Source organism: Megalobrama amblycephala, linkage group LG17 (assembly GCF_018812025.1).
Source record: "Megalobrama amblycephala isolate DHTTF-2021 linkage group LG17, ASM1881202v1, whole genome shotgun sequence".
Taxonomy (NCBI): Eukaryota; Metazoa; Chordata; class Actinopteri; order Cypriniformes; family Xenocyprididae; genus Megalobrama; species Megalobrama amblycephala.
Window position 1 is genome coordinate 30,802,290 of NC_063060.1, and position 15,445 is coordinate 30,817,734.

The following is a 15,445-nucleotide window of genomic DNA, read 5'->3' on the forward strand; positions in this document are numbered from 1 at the left end:
CTCAGAGGGCAAAGGAGTATCTTTGAAAGACTCACACGCTCAGGGGGCAAAGGAGTATCTTTGAAAGGCTCGTGCGCTCAGAGGGCAAAGGAGTATCTTTGAAAGACTCGTGTGCTCAGGGGGCAAAGGAGTATCTTTGAAAGGCTCGCGCGCACGAGAAGACTTAACTGTGCGCGAGACGCTCCAAATTAGTGGACTGGAGCTGACGGACCTATTCTTTTTCCTTTCAATAACAAAAAAAAAAAACCTTGAGTAAAAAAAAAAAGTTATACAACAAAAGTTGTATAAAAGCCTTGGTCACGCCAAAACCATTTTCTGGCAAATGTGGATAAGTTGGAAAAAAACAGCCTTGCTTTATTATTCAATATGCACAATAGGATAGTGAGACTTTGAAAGTCATTCTTTTGACTATCCGACAATCAATTTTCAGCAAATTTTTTTTTGTCTGTGTTGTTCATCCACTCATGGTAATGTCAGTCTCTGCTCCTCTGCATTTCAATTTGAACTAACACCAAGACATTTTGGTTGAACTATTGAAACTCTTTATTATTAACATTAAAAAGGTGAAAGCATGTGAATGTGCCACCCAAACTATGTTGACGGCTATTCTTGTTGGTATGTGATATTTCCTCTGTGTTGTTTGTTCTTTGTTAGGTCTTTTGTGAGACTTTTTTGAGCTCCTGTGGTGAAAAGTGTCTGTATCAATTTATACTAACAGATTGTTTTGATTGGTGACTTAGTTTACCCAGTAATGAAAATTCTGTCATCACCATTTGTTCCAAACCTATGTCTTTGTTCTGCTGAACACAAAGGAAGATATTTGGAAGAATGTCAGTAACCAAACAGATTTCATCCTCCATTGAATACCAAAGTAGGAAAAATAAATACTATGGTAGTCAATGGGGGATGAGATCTGTTTTGTTACAGACATTCTTCCAAATATCTTCCTTTGTGTTTAGCAGAACAAAGAAATTTATATAGGTTTGGAACAACCTGAGGGTGAGTAAATGATGACAGAATTTTCATTTTTGGGTGAACTATCCCTTTAAACAGATTTGGAGAAGTGAACTATTTTCATCAAGCCTATTTCTATTGCAATGGAAGTTTTTTTGTGATATGTGGTCTAAGACCGGTCTGAAGCAATTCATGCACTAGCATAAAAAATAAAATAAAATAATCGTCATTCACAACATGACATGGATCAGATCAGAAAAAGAAAAAAAAGAAAAATTAAAAGACTATTAAAAAATTAAAACACTAAACGTTTTATGCTTAATTTAAGTGAATGTATAAATTTACAGTATAGAAGATAAATAGAATAAACATTACTTTTGTAACCTGCTATAAAATAATAGCTCATAATAAATTACTGAAATGAGAAGTTTCATTAATGTTAAAACAACATTAACATTATATAACATCAAGCTTAATGTACTTTTCCCCAAAAAAATGTTGATAATTTTTGTGATGATAATAATCATGTGTTTTTTGTGATGATAATAGTCATAATTGTGATGACAACGCAAAAGCATCATAAAAAACACAAATTAATAATTGAGTTATCTATCTTTGGTACATTACTGTAGACTACATCAAAGTCTCATATCACAATTTCTTTTAATCTAAACTAATGAAATAATTAAGCAACAAAGCAGGCTTTAAAGAGCACTTATGTCCCTAGTGTCACTGTAAAGTGGAGAGCATGAGAGCCATATATTCATTACTAAACGTCCCTGTCTGTAACATAATAGCCAGTGTGCACTCCCAAGGTTTTCAGACTACTTCAGGACACAATACGTCTTTTATATCCAACATCGACATGGAAATGCATTGACACAATGGGGTCTTACGTCTGTGAGCTCAAGGTCATCACAAAAATAAATTAAGCTGATATAGAGCCAAGGTGAACACAGAATTGGATGCCACACTAAAAAACAATGCATGCTATAACCAAAATCAACATGTAAAGTAATTTAAAAAGCATAATTTTATGCCAGACAACATAACCCCAATCCAAATATGAAATCGGATATTCTGACAAACTCTGACATATTGACGTTATAGAGTCACAAATTCTTGACAAAACAAGCCCACTCAAAAGTCATCATGATCACATTATTCTCTTACCTGGGCTGACTTTTGGGTTCTTGTTGCACATGTGAGTGTCGCAGCAGTATGGATGCTTGAGAGTGTTGGAGGGGGCACACTGGAAAGGCCTGTCCGGTGGGTAAAGTTGATCTTGCTGAATGCACTGACCCTCCTGTATTACGATCTGTCCGGCAGACTTTGTGACAAACGCAAAACACAGGCCGGTTGTGTTGCATGTCCTATTTACACATCGCTCACAAAAACACAGCAATCCTGATTCAGAAAAGAGAGAGAAAGAGACTCTAGGTTTGGATACATTTAGATGGTCAGCTTGTTAAACAGCACAGGAAGTGTCCTAGGCAGATTAAGCCATGTACAAAATTCATCTGATATTTGACCAATTTTGAGAAAATGTAATATAGTTTCCTTTCAGGGTTTTTCCTACATTAAAAATTTTTTCGCAGCCGCCAAAACAAATTTTTGTCCCGCCAAAGCCTTATTTGATCAGTTATTGAGAGTTGTTTATTAGTGATGCAGATGACTGCTGCACTTGTGATAGAGCGCATGTTAACTGGGGGAGAGAGAGCTCCTCCCTCGTGCGTGCGAACTCTCTCTGTCTTCAAACTGTATTTACTCTCTCTCCCTCACACATAATAATCTAAATCAATGGGCACAATGCTAAAAGTTCGGAAGACCGAATCCATGTTTCAGATTTTTTTTCCCCTGTATAACCGCTGGGTGTGAATAGTGCTCAAAAGAATGTTACCTCTCTGACAGGCATCCCGCACATGCAGCTGACATAACTTTCAATAAACGAAAAGAAAAAAAAAAATCTATCCAGTGATGAAGTGTTTTCTGTGTTGACAAATCTTTTTGCGATGTCCTAATAGCCTCAATTTGCACGCAACGCGTCAAGTGCACGGCATAAATGATAAATATATTAGGCAGTATCTGTGCATTTCGGCCTGGAACGTTAAGTGCAGTGTGAGTGCGGGCCAACGGGGGAGTGGGGAGGGGGGATAATCGCGGTTCAAGGCAACCGTGCCTAGTGTGAGTACACCCTAAGTGAATGTACCAAGATACTGACCCATTAAATCGATAATTCACCCAAAAACAAAAATTCTGTCATTGATTCCAAACTTATGACTTTATCTGTGGAAAAATGTCTATTTTTGTCCTTGCAGTAAAAGTTAATTGGGTCCAATGTTGTTTGGATTTGAGGGTGAATAAATAATGAGAGAATTTTCATTTGTGGGTGAACCATCCCTTAACTTTACAGGTTGGTAGTCACAGGTTATGCAAAGAACTAACATTACATTTACAGACTGGCTTCAAACTAATCACATGCATCCCTCCCCTTATGCACTTTCGCAACAGACTGTTGCTTTCATCAGCTTTATCTCCTGATTCACACCTAGGAAATGACTGACAAGTTCCTTAACTCAGAGCAATAAAGACCATGTAGTTAAAAAGCATCGGAAGGGTTGAATAAAAACAACTCTTAGTATAAATGCAGTTCAAAATGGTAAAGTTTTGTACACAGGCTGTACATACCATATCTGCTGTGGTTTTATTTAGATTATGTAAGAATGAACATTTGTCTTTGGTGTATTAGATATGATGCTTGAAGTACATCCTACACTTGTTTTTTTTGTAATTACAGTGGAAATTTTGATTGGTTAAGTGATTCTCTTTAGCTTGCTAACATGCCACAGGAAATAATCATAGATTCAGACATCAAGATGCAGATAATAGCCTCTTTAGAAAGAAAAACAGCAGGAAGGAGAAAAATACTTTAGTGGTAATTGGAGCAACATTTCATGAAATGGAAAAAGAGACAAAACTTCACAACAGCACTTCATTTACCCCTATTAGAAATTCACTGTGAGGAGGATGCATGTGGCAAAATGATTGGCATTTAAAAGAGGCAGGAAAAGATCCAAAAAACAGAACGTTTAAAGGGATAGTTAGCATACAGACAACAAATTCTGTCATTATTTAACTTATTTACTTTTAAACCTATATGACTTTCTTCGGTGGAACACAAATGGAGAAATTCTGAATAATGTGCTGGTAGCTCTTTTGAATTTCATTGCAATGAATCAGAACTGTAGCTTCAGAAACGACACAAAACAACCATCAAAATATCTCATAAGTGTTTCATATGACTCATGCACTAAAACTTCCATAGCTTTGCAGAAAGGACACAAACATTTAAGTTGTTATTCACTGACAATCTTGCTTGTGTTGTTAACCATTGCGGAAGAGACTGAAGAGAAAGATTCATTCATGAATCAGACATCGCTATGTCAAGAAATGTACTAGTGCTACACAGAAATGAACTTTCTAGAGCGAAACCGAAACTTCAGGATGCATTAGGCCGAAACTGAAACTGAAAAAAAAAAGAAAAGTTGAAACACATTGAGAAATTAGGCTACTTGAGACATGATACATTTCACCAAGTCGTTTTAAATCTTTCAACTTATTCTGATGTTCATTTATGTTTATTTAGTGCTATAACTAGAAGTAAAGAAAGAGATGATCAATTCATGTGAGCTTGATACATGTTGCTGCCAGTGTTAATTTTGACAGCAAATTTTGATTTAGTTTTAGTCATAGTCTTTTGACTAAAATGCCATTTAGTTTTAGTCATATTTTAGTCATCGGAAATTGTTTTAGTTTTAGTCTAGTTTTAGTCGACTAAATATCATAAGATTTACAGACAATACACAGATCCTATACACTGATATAGGTACATCTGATATTTCCCAAACTGTTTATGTTCACCCAACTGTACTTTGCTGGCCAAAGCAGACGGTTTTTGACCGTTCAAGTGCAAAAAGACACGAAAGAGCAAAATTCAGCATATTTCAGGGATTGACACACTTATCATTGAGGTACTATAGTTTTTGTTTAAAATTTTATTAGATTTGATTTTTAGTTTTAGATTTGTAATTTTGTCTTTCAGTTTTCGCTTTTAAATGTCTAAGTTTTTATTTCTGTTATTTTAATACCTCAGGTTAAGGTAAAGCTTATAACTAGATGAAATAAAATAAGTTCACATTTTTTATATATATTTATTTTTTATTTCAGTTAGTTTACTTCAAATAATGAAGATTTCTTTGGTTTTAGGTTTAGTTAACTATAATAACCCTTATACTTGTAAAATATATTGAATAATAGGTCAAATAATGTCTTTCCTTCCTGTGACAGAAGATACAGTAGTTTACTATGAATTAAATAGAAATTAAATTAAATACAGTTTATTGTGTAAACAAAATAACAATAATGACCAGGAAAAAAATAACAATTATAAACCATCCCGAAATACACCGTGACTCTTATTCTGAAATGTCTGCAGCCTGCGTTGTAGCAGGTTACTAATGAGGGAGATAAATATGCATTCTTACAACCTACAACACATTACCATATAAACATAGTGTAGTAAACATTGTCGTAATTCATCAATATTAATTTACAAGCAATCTCTTGGCATAAATGTGCGCTATTCATTAATTACTAAGCAGTCTGAAGTGCTGCTGCGCGAGCCTGTAGAGCGCGCAACAGCGCCGCTTTCCCGCGGTTAGATCAGCACGTTACACTTCAAATGTGCGCATCTTCCACACAGGACAGCATTCCTGCCTGGATATCTTCCCAAATCGTCCCTCTCTTTCATTTTTGTCTCGTTTTTATTCGTTGACGAATATTAGAGTAGATTTTAGTCATTCAAAACACATTTTTATTTAGTCATCGTCTCGTTTTCGTCCGTGAAGAAATGTCGTTGACGAAAATTATGACGAAAATTATTTGTCAACGAAATTAACACTGGTTGCTGCTTGAACTGTTGTGGCTACAGTGAGTGATCTGTCACGCTGTATTAAAAAGCCAAAATGACATTTATTCTTTGAATTTCATGATAAAATTTACAAAATGTGAAAGTTGAAACTGTTTCATATTAAAAGTAGCAAAGCACAAAGCTTAATGCAATTTCTGGATGGCAGGCACGCTACAAATGTTTAGTGAAGTTTAGTTCACGCACCAACAGAAAACAGCCATTTCGGCCGGAAATGTTCAGTTGCCAAAATTTCGGTGCTTCTTTAATATTTAGTGAACTACAACTTAAATTTCAGTCTGTTCCTCACACAAATCTATCATATGGCTTTAGAGCACTTAGAAAATAGCGCATGAGCTTTTGTCTTTTTTCCACTTTCATTATATTGGAAAGAGTGGCCAGGATATTCTTCAAAATATCTCCTTTTGTATTCCACAGAAAAAAATGTTTGGAAATCCTTGTGGGTAAGTAAATAAAATGATGACAAAATTTCTTTTTTGGATAAATTATCACTTCAAATCTGACTTGAACTGTAAGTTCTAAGAAGATACTGCATCAAGAGAAGAAACAGCTGCATTGGCTTTTTTCTTTTCACCAGCAAGTCACCAAACAAACATTCTCAAGAAAATACATTTGAAACATTTAATAAAGTTAAAAGTTATTTTATTGAGATACTAGTATAATTTGTATTAATATTTTGTATGTTTTTATTTTATATTTTAATGTATTATTTTTTTGTAATTTTGCTGTTTTTGTCATTTTTATTACTTATTGTTTTTTAAATGTCTTTATAGTTTTTAGTTATTAATTTTTATCTGAAATGAAATAAGTACATTTTTTATATTTTATTTTTATTTTTTGGTTTATTTTATTTTCAAGTAACAATTTTTTTTTAGTTTTTTTTTTTTTTTTTAGTTAACCATAACAACCCTGAGCCTCAGAAAAAATGGCAAGCTACATTTTTGTAACAAAAAGGACACAAAGGATTTTTTGTAACTGGATTTTTGTGAATACGACCCAGAAAAAGAAAAAAAAAAAAAGAAAAAAGCGGCCTCCGTGTAGTACATCAGTCTCGCACACAAGAATTTCACAAGGATGTACATTATTCAAAATAAAAATTGAAATCATACTTCATTTTGAGCAGTTTTGTTGGCCCAACAGGAGAAAAACCTTGTGTCATGTTAGCAACTTCAACATTAATTGATTATAGGTGTGAGATTTTACATCAAGCAATGTTCCAATTTAGTGATTCCCTAAGAGAAGAGATAAGGAGCAGAAAGTCGAACAAAGTGTCTCACTCTGCGCCCACTGGGGTCATTACGTATGCAATGTATGCTGCGGGCTGTCACAGTCACTCCTCTGAATGAAGCTGTAAGTAAATGAGAGTTTCTAACTAACCAATATCAAAAGGTTTAATCAAAAGCTGCCATTAATAATTGCAATAATACACTATGGAGGCCTCTGAAGTTTCTACATTAGTTAACAGATGGGAATTGGCAGGCACCTTTATACAGCACATTTATTATTGATTCAATTTTAATCACAACACACACCTAAAGAACAAAACAAATGGTGAATGTGAGTGAACAACCTAGCTAACTAAAGGATTGGTTTAGGTTTACCTAGTTAATCTGTCTTCTGATGGAAAATGACACAAAATAGTTTTTTTTATGTCTATCTCCATACTTAAAATGCAACCACAGAAAAAAAAAAAAGAATCAATTACTTCTGTCGCTTAGCAACTGTAGTTGCAGCACATGCTGAACCCATTGCCTTCAGTTACCTAAAAATCCCATTAATCATTCTGAGCCTACACCCATCCAGTCACCTCACCTCAACACTACAGCAATGCTTGTAAAACATGGTAAAATTAGTATATTAATGCAGGTATGTAATGTATTAACATGTTTTTGATAGATTTTTTTTTTTTTTTTTGTAATTGTAAATATCTTATGTCTGCCCTATTTTCACTCTGGCATTTCAAACTGTCTTTATTCAAGTCGTTTGTTCATTTAACATTGGATGAATGATGATGTTTGTTGAAAAGTACTAAAATACAAAACAAGATGAAGAGCTCATGTTATGGCTGGGCATTTTCTCACTCACTGCGATAGGACTGAAAATTCATCAGGCTAGAAAAAAAGAAGTGGGCGTGTCCAGACAGCACGGACTAAACTGCAGCCATGCCAATGTAATGAGTAATAACTGAGTGTGCTGGCATTTCCATTTAGTACTAAAAACTAAAGCAGGTTTCCATCCTGGGTGACTGGAAAGGAAGGATCACATTCTTTTAATAGCACAGGAAATATAGAAAATGGTAGACAAAACAAAACCCAGACATGCAGATCTGAATCAGTATCTACATAACAAAGATGAAGGTACCCGACCTGACAAACATAAACACAAACACTACTGTCTGGGACTACTAAGATTAAAATAATAATAATACTACTTTCATTTAGGACTCAAGGGATGCATTAATTGATCAAAAGTGAAAGTAAAAGACACAATGTTACAAAATATTTTGAGTTTTTATTCATTAAAAAAAAAAACTGAAAAAAACTGGAAAAAAAAAAAAAAATTATTGTATTTTTATTACTTATTGTTTTTTAAATGTCTTTATAGTTTTTAGTTATTAATTTTTATCTGAAATGAAATAAGTACATTTTTTATATTTTATTTTTTGGTTTATTTTATTTTCAAGTAACAATTTTTTTTTAGTTTTTTTTTTTTTAGTTAACCATAACAACCCTGAGCCTCAGAAAAAATGGCAAGCTACATTTTTGTAACAAAAAGGACACAAAGGATTTTTTGTAACTGGATTTTTGTGAATACGACCCAGAAAAAGAAAAAAAAAAAGAAAAAAGCGGCCTCCGTGTAGTACATCAGTCTCGCACACAAGAATTTCACAAGGATGTACATTATTCAAAATAAAAATTGAAATCATACTTCAAAAAAAAAAAAAAACTGTAATAGTTTCCATAAAAATATTCAAGGGATATTTCACCAAAAAATTTAAATTATCCCATGATTTACTCACCCTCAAGCCATGCTAGGTGGATATGACTATCTTCTTTCAGACGAACACAATCGAAGATATATTTAGAAATATCCTTAAAAAAAAAAGCTTTAAAATGGTTTGAAGGGGGGCCAGATTTTACGGCTCCAGGGGAGTTAATAAAGGCCTTCTGAGGTGAAGGGATGGGTTTTTGTAAGAAAAATATCCATATTTAAAACTAGGGCTGGACGATTAACTCCCTGAGGTCTGAAAACGCGCCGGCGCGTTTTGCAGGATTTTTTTCACATTGCAGTAAAACAGACTTAAAATACTCCGTCATTTCTTGTCATAGAGACATAAGTAATATATCAATTGAAACTGTAGAATGTCTTCTTTTATTTGTGTACACTCAGAGTAAAAACACAATGTTGTGCTTTTTGTAAAATAAAGAAAACTAACATGATGCGTGATCTCTCCTCTCCCTCTGAACGAAGTCCAATCTGATAGTTCTCAGAAAATGAACTGTAACTTATGAATACTAATGACAAAAAAAATGACACTTGCGTCTAAAGAAACGTTGAAATGTCAGGTTTTAAATAGTGCAAGTCAAATCGAAAACAAACATTCTGTGTTTATGTAATCTGTATGAAAAGAGAGTCATGTCAGAAGTCTGTGATTCAGCTCATTATCCGCTAATGCGGCCGCGGCCACGCCCACGGAGCCAGCGCTATTCAGACGCAAATTCAGAGGCAATACATGCATTCATCGTCTCAATCGTGTATTTATTGTCTTGAAAAGTGTTTATTTTGATGTTAAAGCAATGGTTGGCGATCTCTAGAAGACATGCCATTAGTTCCTAGTTCCTTTTCTTCTTCATATGAATTTGTGGCCTAAAGGTGTACAGAGAGCGCCCTCCGGCTGCAAGTATGAATTAAAAACACCATTCCTGAAATGTCCTCTTCTTCTTTAGAATAATTTGTGAACTAAAGGTGTAAAGAGCGCCCTCCGGCTGCAAGTATGAATTGAAAAAACAGTATCCAGCACTCATAGTGATGACAATAAATATTACTTCTCAGTATAGAAAATTGACATAAATATATAAGAATCCATCAATATTTCTCCAAATGTGCATGCTTTTAAGCTAAAAGCCTATATGAAATGCCATAGAGGTAACATAATTGTTCAGACACTTTGCATCACAAAAATACATTTTATTTTAAAGAATATAATAGAATACCATTATTTTAAATTGTAATAATATTTCACAGTATTGCTGTTTATGATGAGCTGAGACATTATTGTTTTTTTTTCACAGCCTACCTGACTGAAAGGCCTCATTAATATGCAAGTCATTTCATGTCATTATTATGTGATTCTTTTGTCTTGTCAGGTGTAAATGGCCCATTATTCATGCAGATTCACTCCTCCACGCATACTGTGTTTCTTGACAAAAAGTGTCTTACAAAAACTAAGTCAATATATTGTTTTATATGAAGGAGTAGGCAGCATAATTTTTACATAATTCTGAAGCAAAAACTCTAGTCTACAACCTCCAATACCCAAAAGTCTTGTGAACACAGATTTAATATACTTTTTTTGGCCTTATTTCAGTGACTTAAGTTTTTTGTTTTTTCAATAACCACGCATAAACATTATTCCTTCAAAAATACAAACATGTACATACATGTTCCTCACATATTATTGTAGCCTAGTTTGTGCTGAATACAGTGTAATGACACTTTTGTCATTTATATGTTTATGAACAACTGAAAAAAGCACAAATGTCAGGGCATGTCAAAACTTCTCCAAGCCCCAAATCAGCCTCAGACTCCAGAGGGTTAATTGAAAAGTAATCGAAACCGAAATTCAGAACCAATGTGGCCGTACACATTGATTTGCATTGGAAGAGTAGCCTTTGACCCGACGCATGACATAATGATGAACTCAGAGGATAGAGCAAAACAAAACAACGGTCACGAATTAGAAGTCTAAAACGAGAAATTTTAAAGAGAAATGTTGGAGGATTTCGATATAAGAGAAGAGGAGCTTGAGTTTATTGCCCAGCCCTATTTGTTTGAACCACGAGAGGCGTCTAAGCTTAACGATACTCCTGCATCCTGCGCCATACGTCGCATCAGGGGGTTACTCATTTGGTGCAAGTCGACTTGCACAGTATGCGTATGATTGTCCGCTGGAAGCTAGATATTTGAATTTAAAAAAAATTTAAATATGGATATTTTTCTTACAAAAACATATCACTTCACTTTAAATGCCTTTATTAACCCCCCTGGAACCGTATGGATTATTTTTTTAAATGGATGGATGATTTTTTTTGGACTTCAAAATCTGGCCCCCTTCTTCACTACCATTATAAAGCTTTAAAGAGCAAGGACATTTTTAAAAATTTCTGAAAGAAGATAGTCATATACACCAAGGATGGCTTGAGGGTGAATAAATCATGGGATAGTTTTCATTTTTGGGTTAACTATCCTTTTAAGAAGTTTTTATTATTCAAACTTCCCACTCTGACATATGCTCTGGTAATATTGTGACAGATATACTAAAAATACTTCAAGGGGTGGAAAAGACATTAAATTTTATAGTATCAGAGAACCCTCTGGCTTTGAACATATTTCCTGAGTCATACACACATTCAGCTTGTCTGGAGGAGGGAGTCAGACGTCCTAAGCTGCCAAGTTTGGAGTATATTACACAGCCAAATAAGTCCCCTGCTGTGAGTCATACTACGAAAGACACTATAGCCAGCAGCACAACGCCATCAACTTCATTCAGATTACTACAACCAACTGACACTCGATCTTCAACCATATGACCAAATCAAACAATGAGGAGGGAAATAAACAAAACACAACTTAAAAGTCTAGAATATATCCTACCCCAATTCTGGCCCACCAACTTTTTTTTCTTTTCAATTAGTGTAACCTCAGTCTGAGAAGGCATATTTGCTAAATGAATGGAAGAACAATCATTGGCTGTTCATTTGTTGACTGAAATGCTTTCTGAGAATTCAATTTCAGTTTATTTGCTGTTATCTGAAGCATGGTACGAGTCAATAACCTGCTCCGTAAACATTCATGTTGACCCGCCGCCATTTCCACATGAGAGAATACGCTCAGGCATGCACGAATCTCTCCGTAAACCACAAACCACCTCTGCTGTCTATGGATTTCTCTTAGCAAAGGTTCATATCAGTCCATCAGTGACAGTGTCCATAGTGGTTACTCATTAATCACTGGATGTGATGTAAACTGTGGTGTGTCTTGAGCTCAAGAATTTCTACCCCAGAGGGAAGGCCTGGGGGGCCTTCCCCCCCAGGCCTTTATTTTACAAAAGTGAGCAAGACACAAGTTGAGTTCCTCGGGCTGAATCAGAAAAGTTCGATCTAAGAAAAGAATCTCAGAAAATATCAGTATATGTGCTGACCCACATTTTTTGTAAGGCGAGAGCAAACACATCTTCAGCCCAATGAAAAAACTGTTCATTGCAACTGTCCTAACGCTGGCGACTTTGCCAAACAAATATTCACATATTAGTAAGGATGGGCCTTTTTGTCAATTATAATCAATAATAAAAAAAATTATGTCATGACCTCTGTAAAGATTTAAAGGGATACTTCACCCAAAAATAGTAGGGAAAAAATACTATGGTAGACAATGGGGGGTGAGATCTGCTTGGTTACAAACATTCTTCCAAATATCTTCTTTTGTGTTCAGCAGAACAAAGAAATTCTTACAGGTTTGGAACAACTTGAGGGGAGTAAATGATGACAAGAATTTTCATTTTTGGGTGAACTATCTCTTTAACGAGGTTAAAAGTAAACATTTTCACACAAATTATGACCAGTCTCTGATGTACACTCAGGGCTCGACAATAAGGACTGCCCGATGGCCCGGGGCCAGTGTGAACGACGCTCGGGACAGTAGACGGAACGGTGATTACAAATGTGATATTGATTTTATACAGCATAGCCTACAGTTAAATGAACAAGAACCTATTATCAAGTGACTTAGGCTACATTTTAGACACCAAATCGCCCGTTTCATTCTATTTTGCCTACGAAAATAGTATTGTTTTGCGTCTCTGAGTAACGCTTCCTGAATGAATCAGCCATTTGAATGAATCGGTTGAATCTCAAATGACATTCGCTGCCACCTACTGACGTTTAAAGTGTCTTTTCATTTTATAAATAATTTCAAACAACAGTATTTAACATTTTATATTTTCAGAACATTATTTATGCATCTGTAACTGCTCTTGACTGATTAATCTATCTTTATATAGTTATACACTAGTTTACAATTTCTGTACCTGAAAGTCTCCTGTTTAAACCTACATGAAAAACTTGAAAAGCACTGATTACATTTATATGCTTGTCCTTTTGTATTTATTTTTGCTATTACTCATAATTTGATTATTTGTTACTATTTTATTACTTACTGTTTATTTGTCTAACAATTTTTTAATTTAAGTGAGTTAATCTAGTAGCTTTTGGTGTCCTTAGTTACATGTATCAAAAACAACAAAAACAGTAACTAGGATTATTTTATAGGCCCATTTTCTTTTCTTTTACTTTATTAATATTTTGTTGTTGTTACAGATCCCTTGTTCCCCTGGACTCCATTTCCCAGTATCCTCCTGTTTCGTCACCTGCACTCACTTCCCTCGTCATCTCCCCATCATCACGGATCACCTGCACCTGGACTCTCTCATCAGCACACCCTTTATATTGCACTCACTCCCTTCACTCCTTGTCCGTCTTAAATGTTACTCAATGTTATGTTTACGTTGTATGTTTGGTTCTCCTTGCCTTTTGGATTAAAGTATTGTGTATTGTGGAAATCCGTACCTGCCTCATCTCTTCAAACCAGTACAACTGTAACAGTTGTGGGGCAAGTGAAAATTTTGGTAGGGCAAGTAAAAATTTGAACCACTGGCTCAACCGGGTCAGTAGAAAAAATCCTTAGCGTTGAGCCCTGACACTTGACTTATGAGAGTTGGTCTGGTTAGACAGACTATATAATGACAGTGCCACTGCCAGACACATTTGGTAGTCAAACGCACCATTAGTCTGTGATTGGCTGTCTGGATTCATCTGATGTCTGTGTACTGTTCTGTCCCACACAGGTGTGCTATTGGTGGAATGGGCAGAACCATACTACAATGCACAGAAAAATGGGTAAAAAAAGAAAAAAGAAAAAAAAGGGGACTGTCTCACTGAAACCTGATTACACTGTTAACCCCTGTGAGCAAGTCAAATGAAGGAAATACCACATTGTGTACGTTTTTATTTTTAAAAGTTCAAAAGCTTAAAACTCTACAAAGTCTTGTTTTTAATAATGTATGAAATAATTTAAAACAAGTAAAAAACAGTCTGCTAGTGGTGTGAGAATAATAGATCTAATCAAGATACATTCTCTATATATTAAATTTTGCCTCTTTTTTAAGGATATTCAGATATTTTACAGGGAAGAAATAAAAATAAAATATATAAAAATATAAAGAAAATTATTTTTAGTATCAGTATCATGTGTCTGGATGGCAATATGCACAAAAAATTACATGCAGATGAGATTATGAATAATAAAGTTTGTAAGCTCCATTTATGGTAATTTCTAGGATTTCAGAGTAAAAAAATAAAGCTAGTGCATGTACGTATAATCTCAAACTGGGATTTAAAAAGTGTATTTGTGTGCAGGTTGTGGTGTATGCATAGTTTTATAAATATGAAAACATTTGTGAGTATGTACAACCTGCCACTTGTGCATACACATACTTTTAGAATGAAATCTATGCAAAGTTTTATACAAGAGGCCCACTGGGCGATCTGATTCACCCAGAATGACATTACTGTTCACACTTCGTGCTTCGGTCTCAATCCAAACTTGTGACTGGATTCCTTTAAGAGGAATTCATGTCTTATTACATCAGCATGTATCTGAATGTTTAGCACAGAAAAAAAAAAAAAAAAAAAGTACACACAGATGCTCTAAAAATATATTTGATATATAACAGAACAGCAATGTGGTCCCATGTGTTTTGGACTACCTCCGAATGTGGTTTGAGGAATGAAAACCCATCCATGTTGCGCAGTTTGAACACAATCTTTCAAAAGAAGATGCAGCTTTCAAAACTAGATCTCTTTAGAGGTGCATGATGTGGTAAGCATGCACTTTGTTTTACCGTTACACAAGACACATAAATAAGTAGACACAAACTTTAGTACATTTTCATTTGTATCATACAGATTTACAGCTCACAAAAGGGAGGCCAAATATGTGCATCTGACATTTCTGACATAAACATACCAATATTAAAATTTTGGCTGATACAATATTTTCATGTTGTGGTAAATAACCGATAAAAGGCCCATTGTAAAATTCTATACTATTTTGAGGAAATTGATGTTAAATAAAACACAAAATACTAAAATAAATTTAGGCAGCACAGCATAATGTACAGTACTGAAAAATAGATATTCATTTTGAAATTTTCTAAATATTACATTT

General features: G+C 34.6%; 1 protein-coding gene across 1 annotated transcript in view; it reads right to left on the bottom strand.

Annotated features, from left to right (window-relative positions):
• tgfbr1a (transforming growth factor, beta receptor 1 a) overlaps positions 1-15,445 on the bottom strand; it is a 45,980-nt gene that overhangs the window by 26,735 nt on the left and 3,800 nt on the right. The window contains exon 2 of the mRNA XM_048162512.1: positions 2,128-2,361. Within this exon, the coding sequence (XP_048018469.1) occupies positions 2,128-2,361 (234 nt within the window). The remainder of the gene's footprint in view (positions 1-2,127; positions 2,362-15,445) is intronic.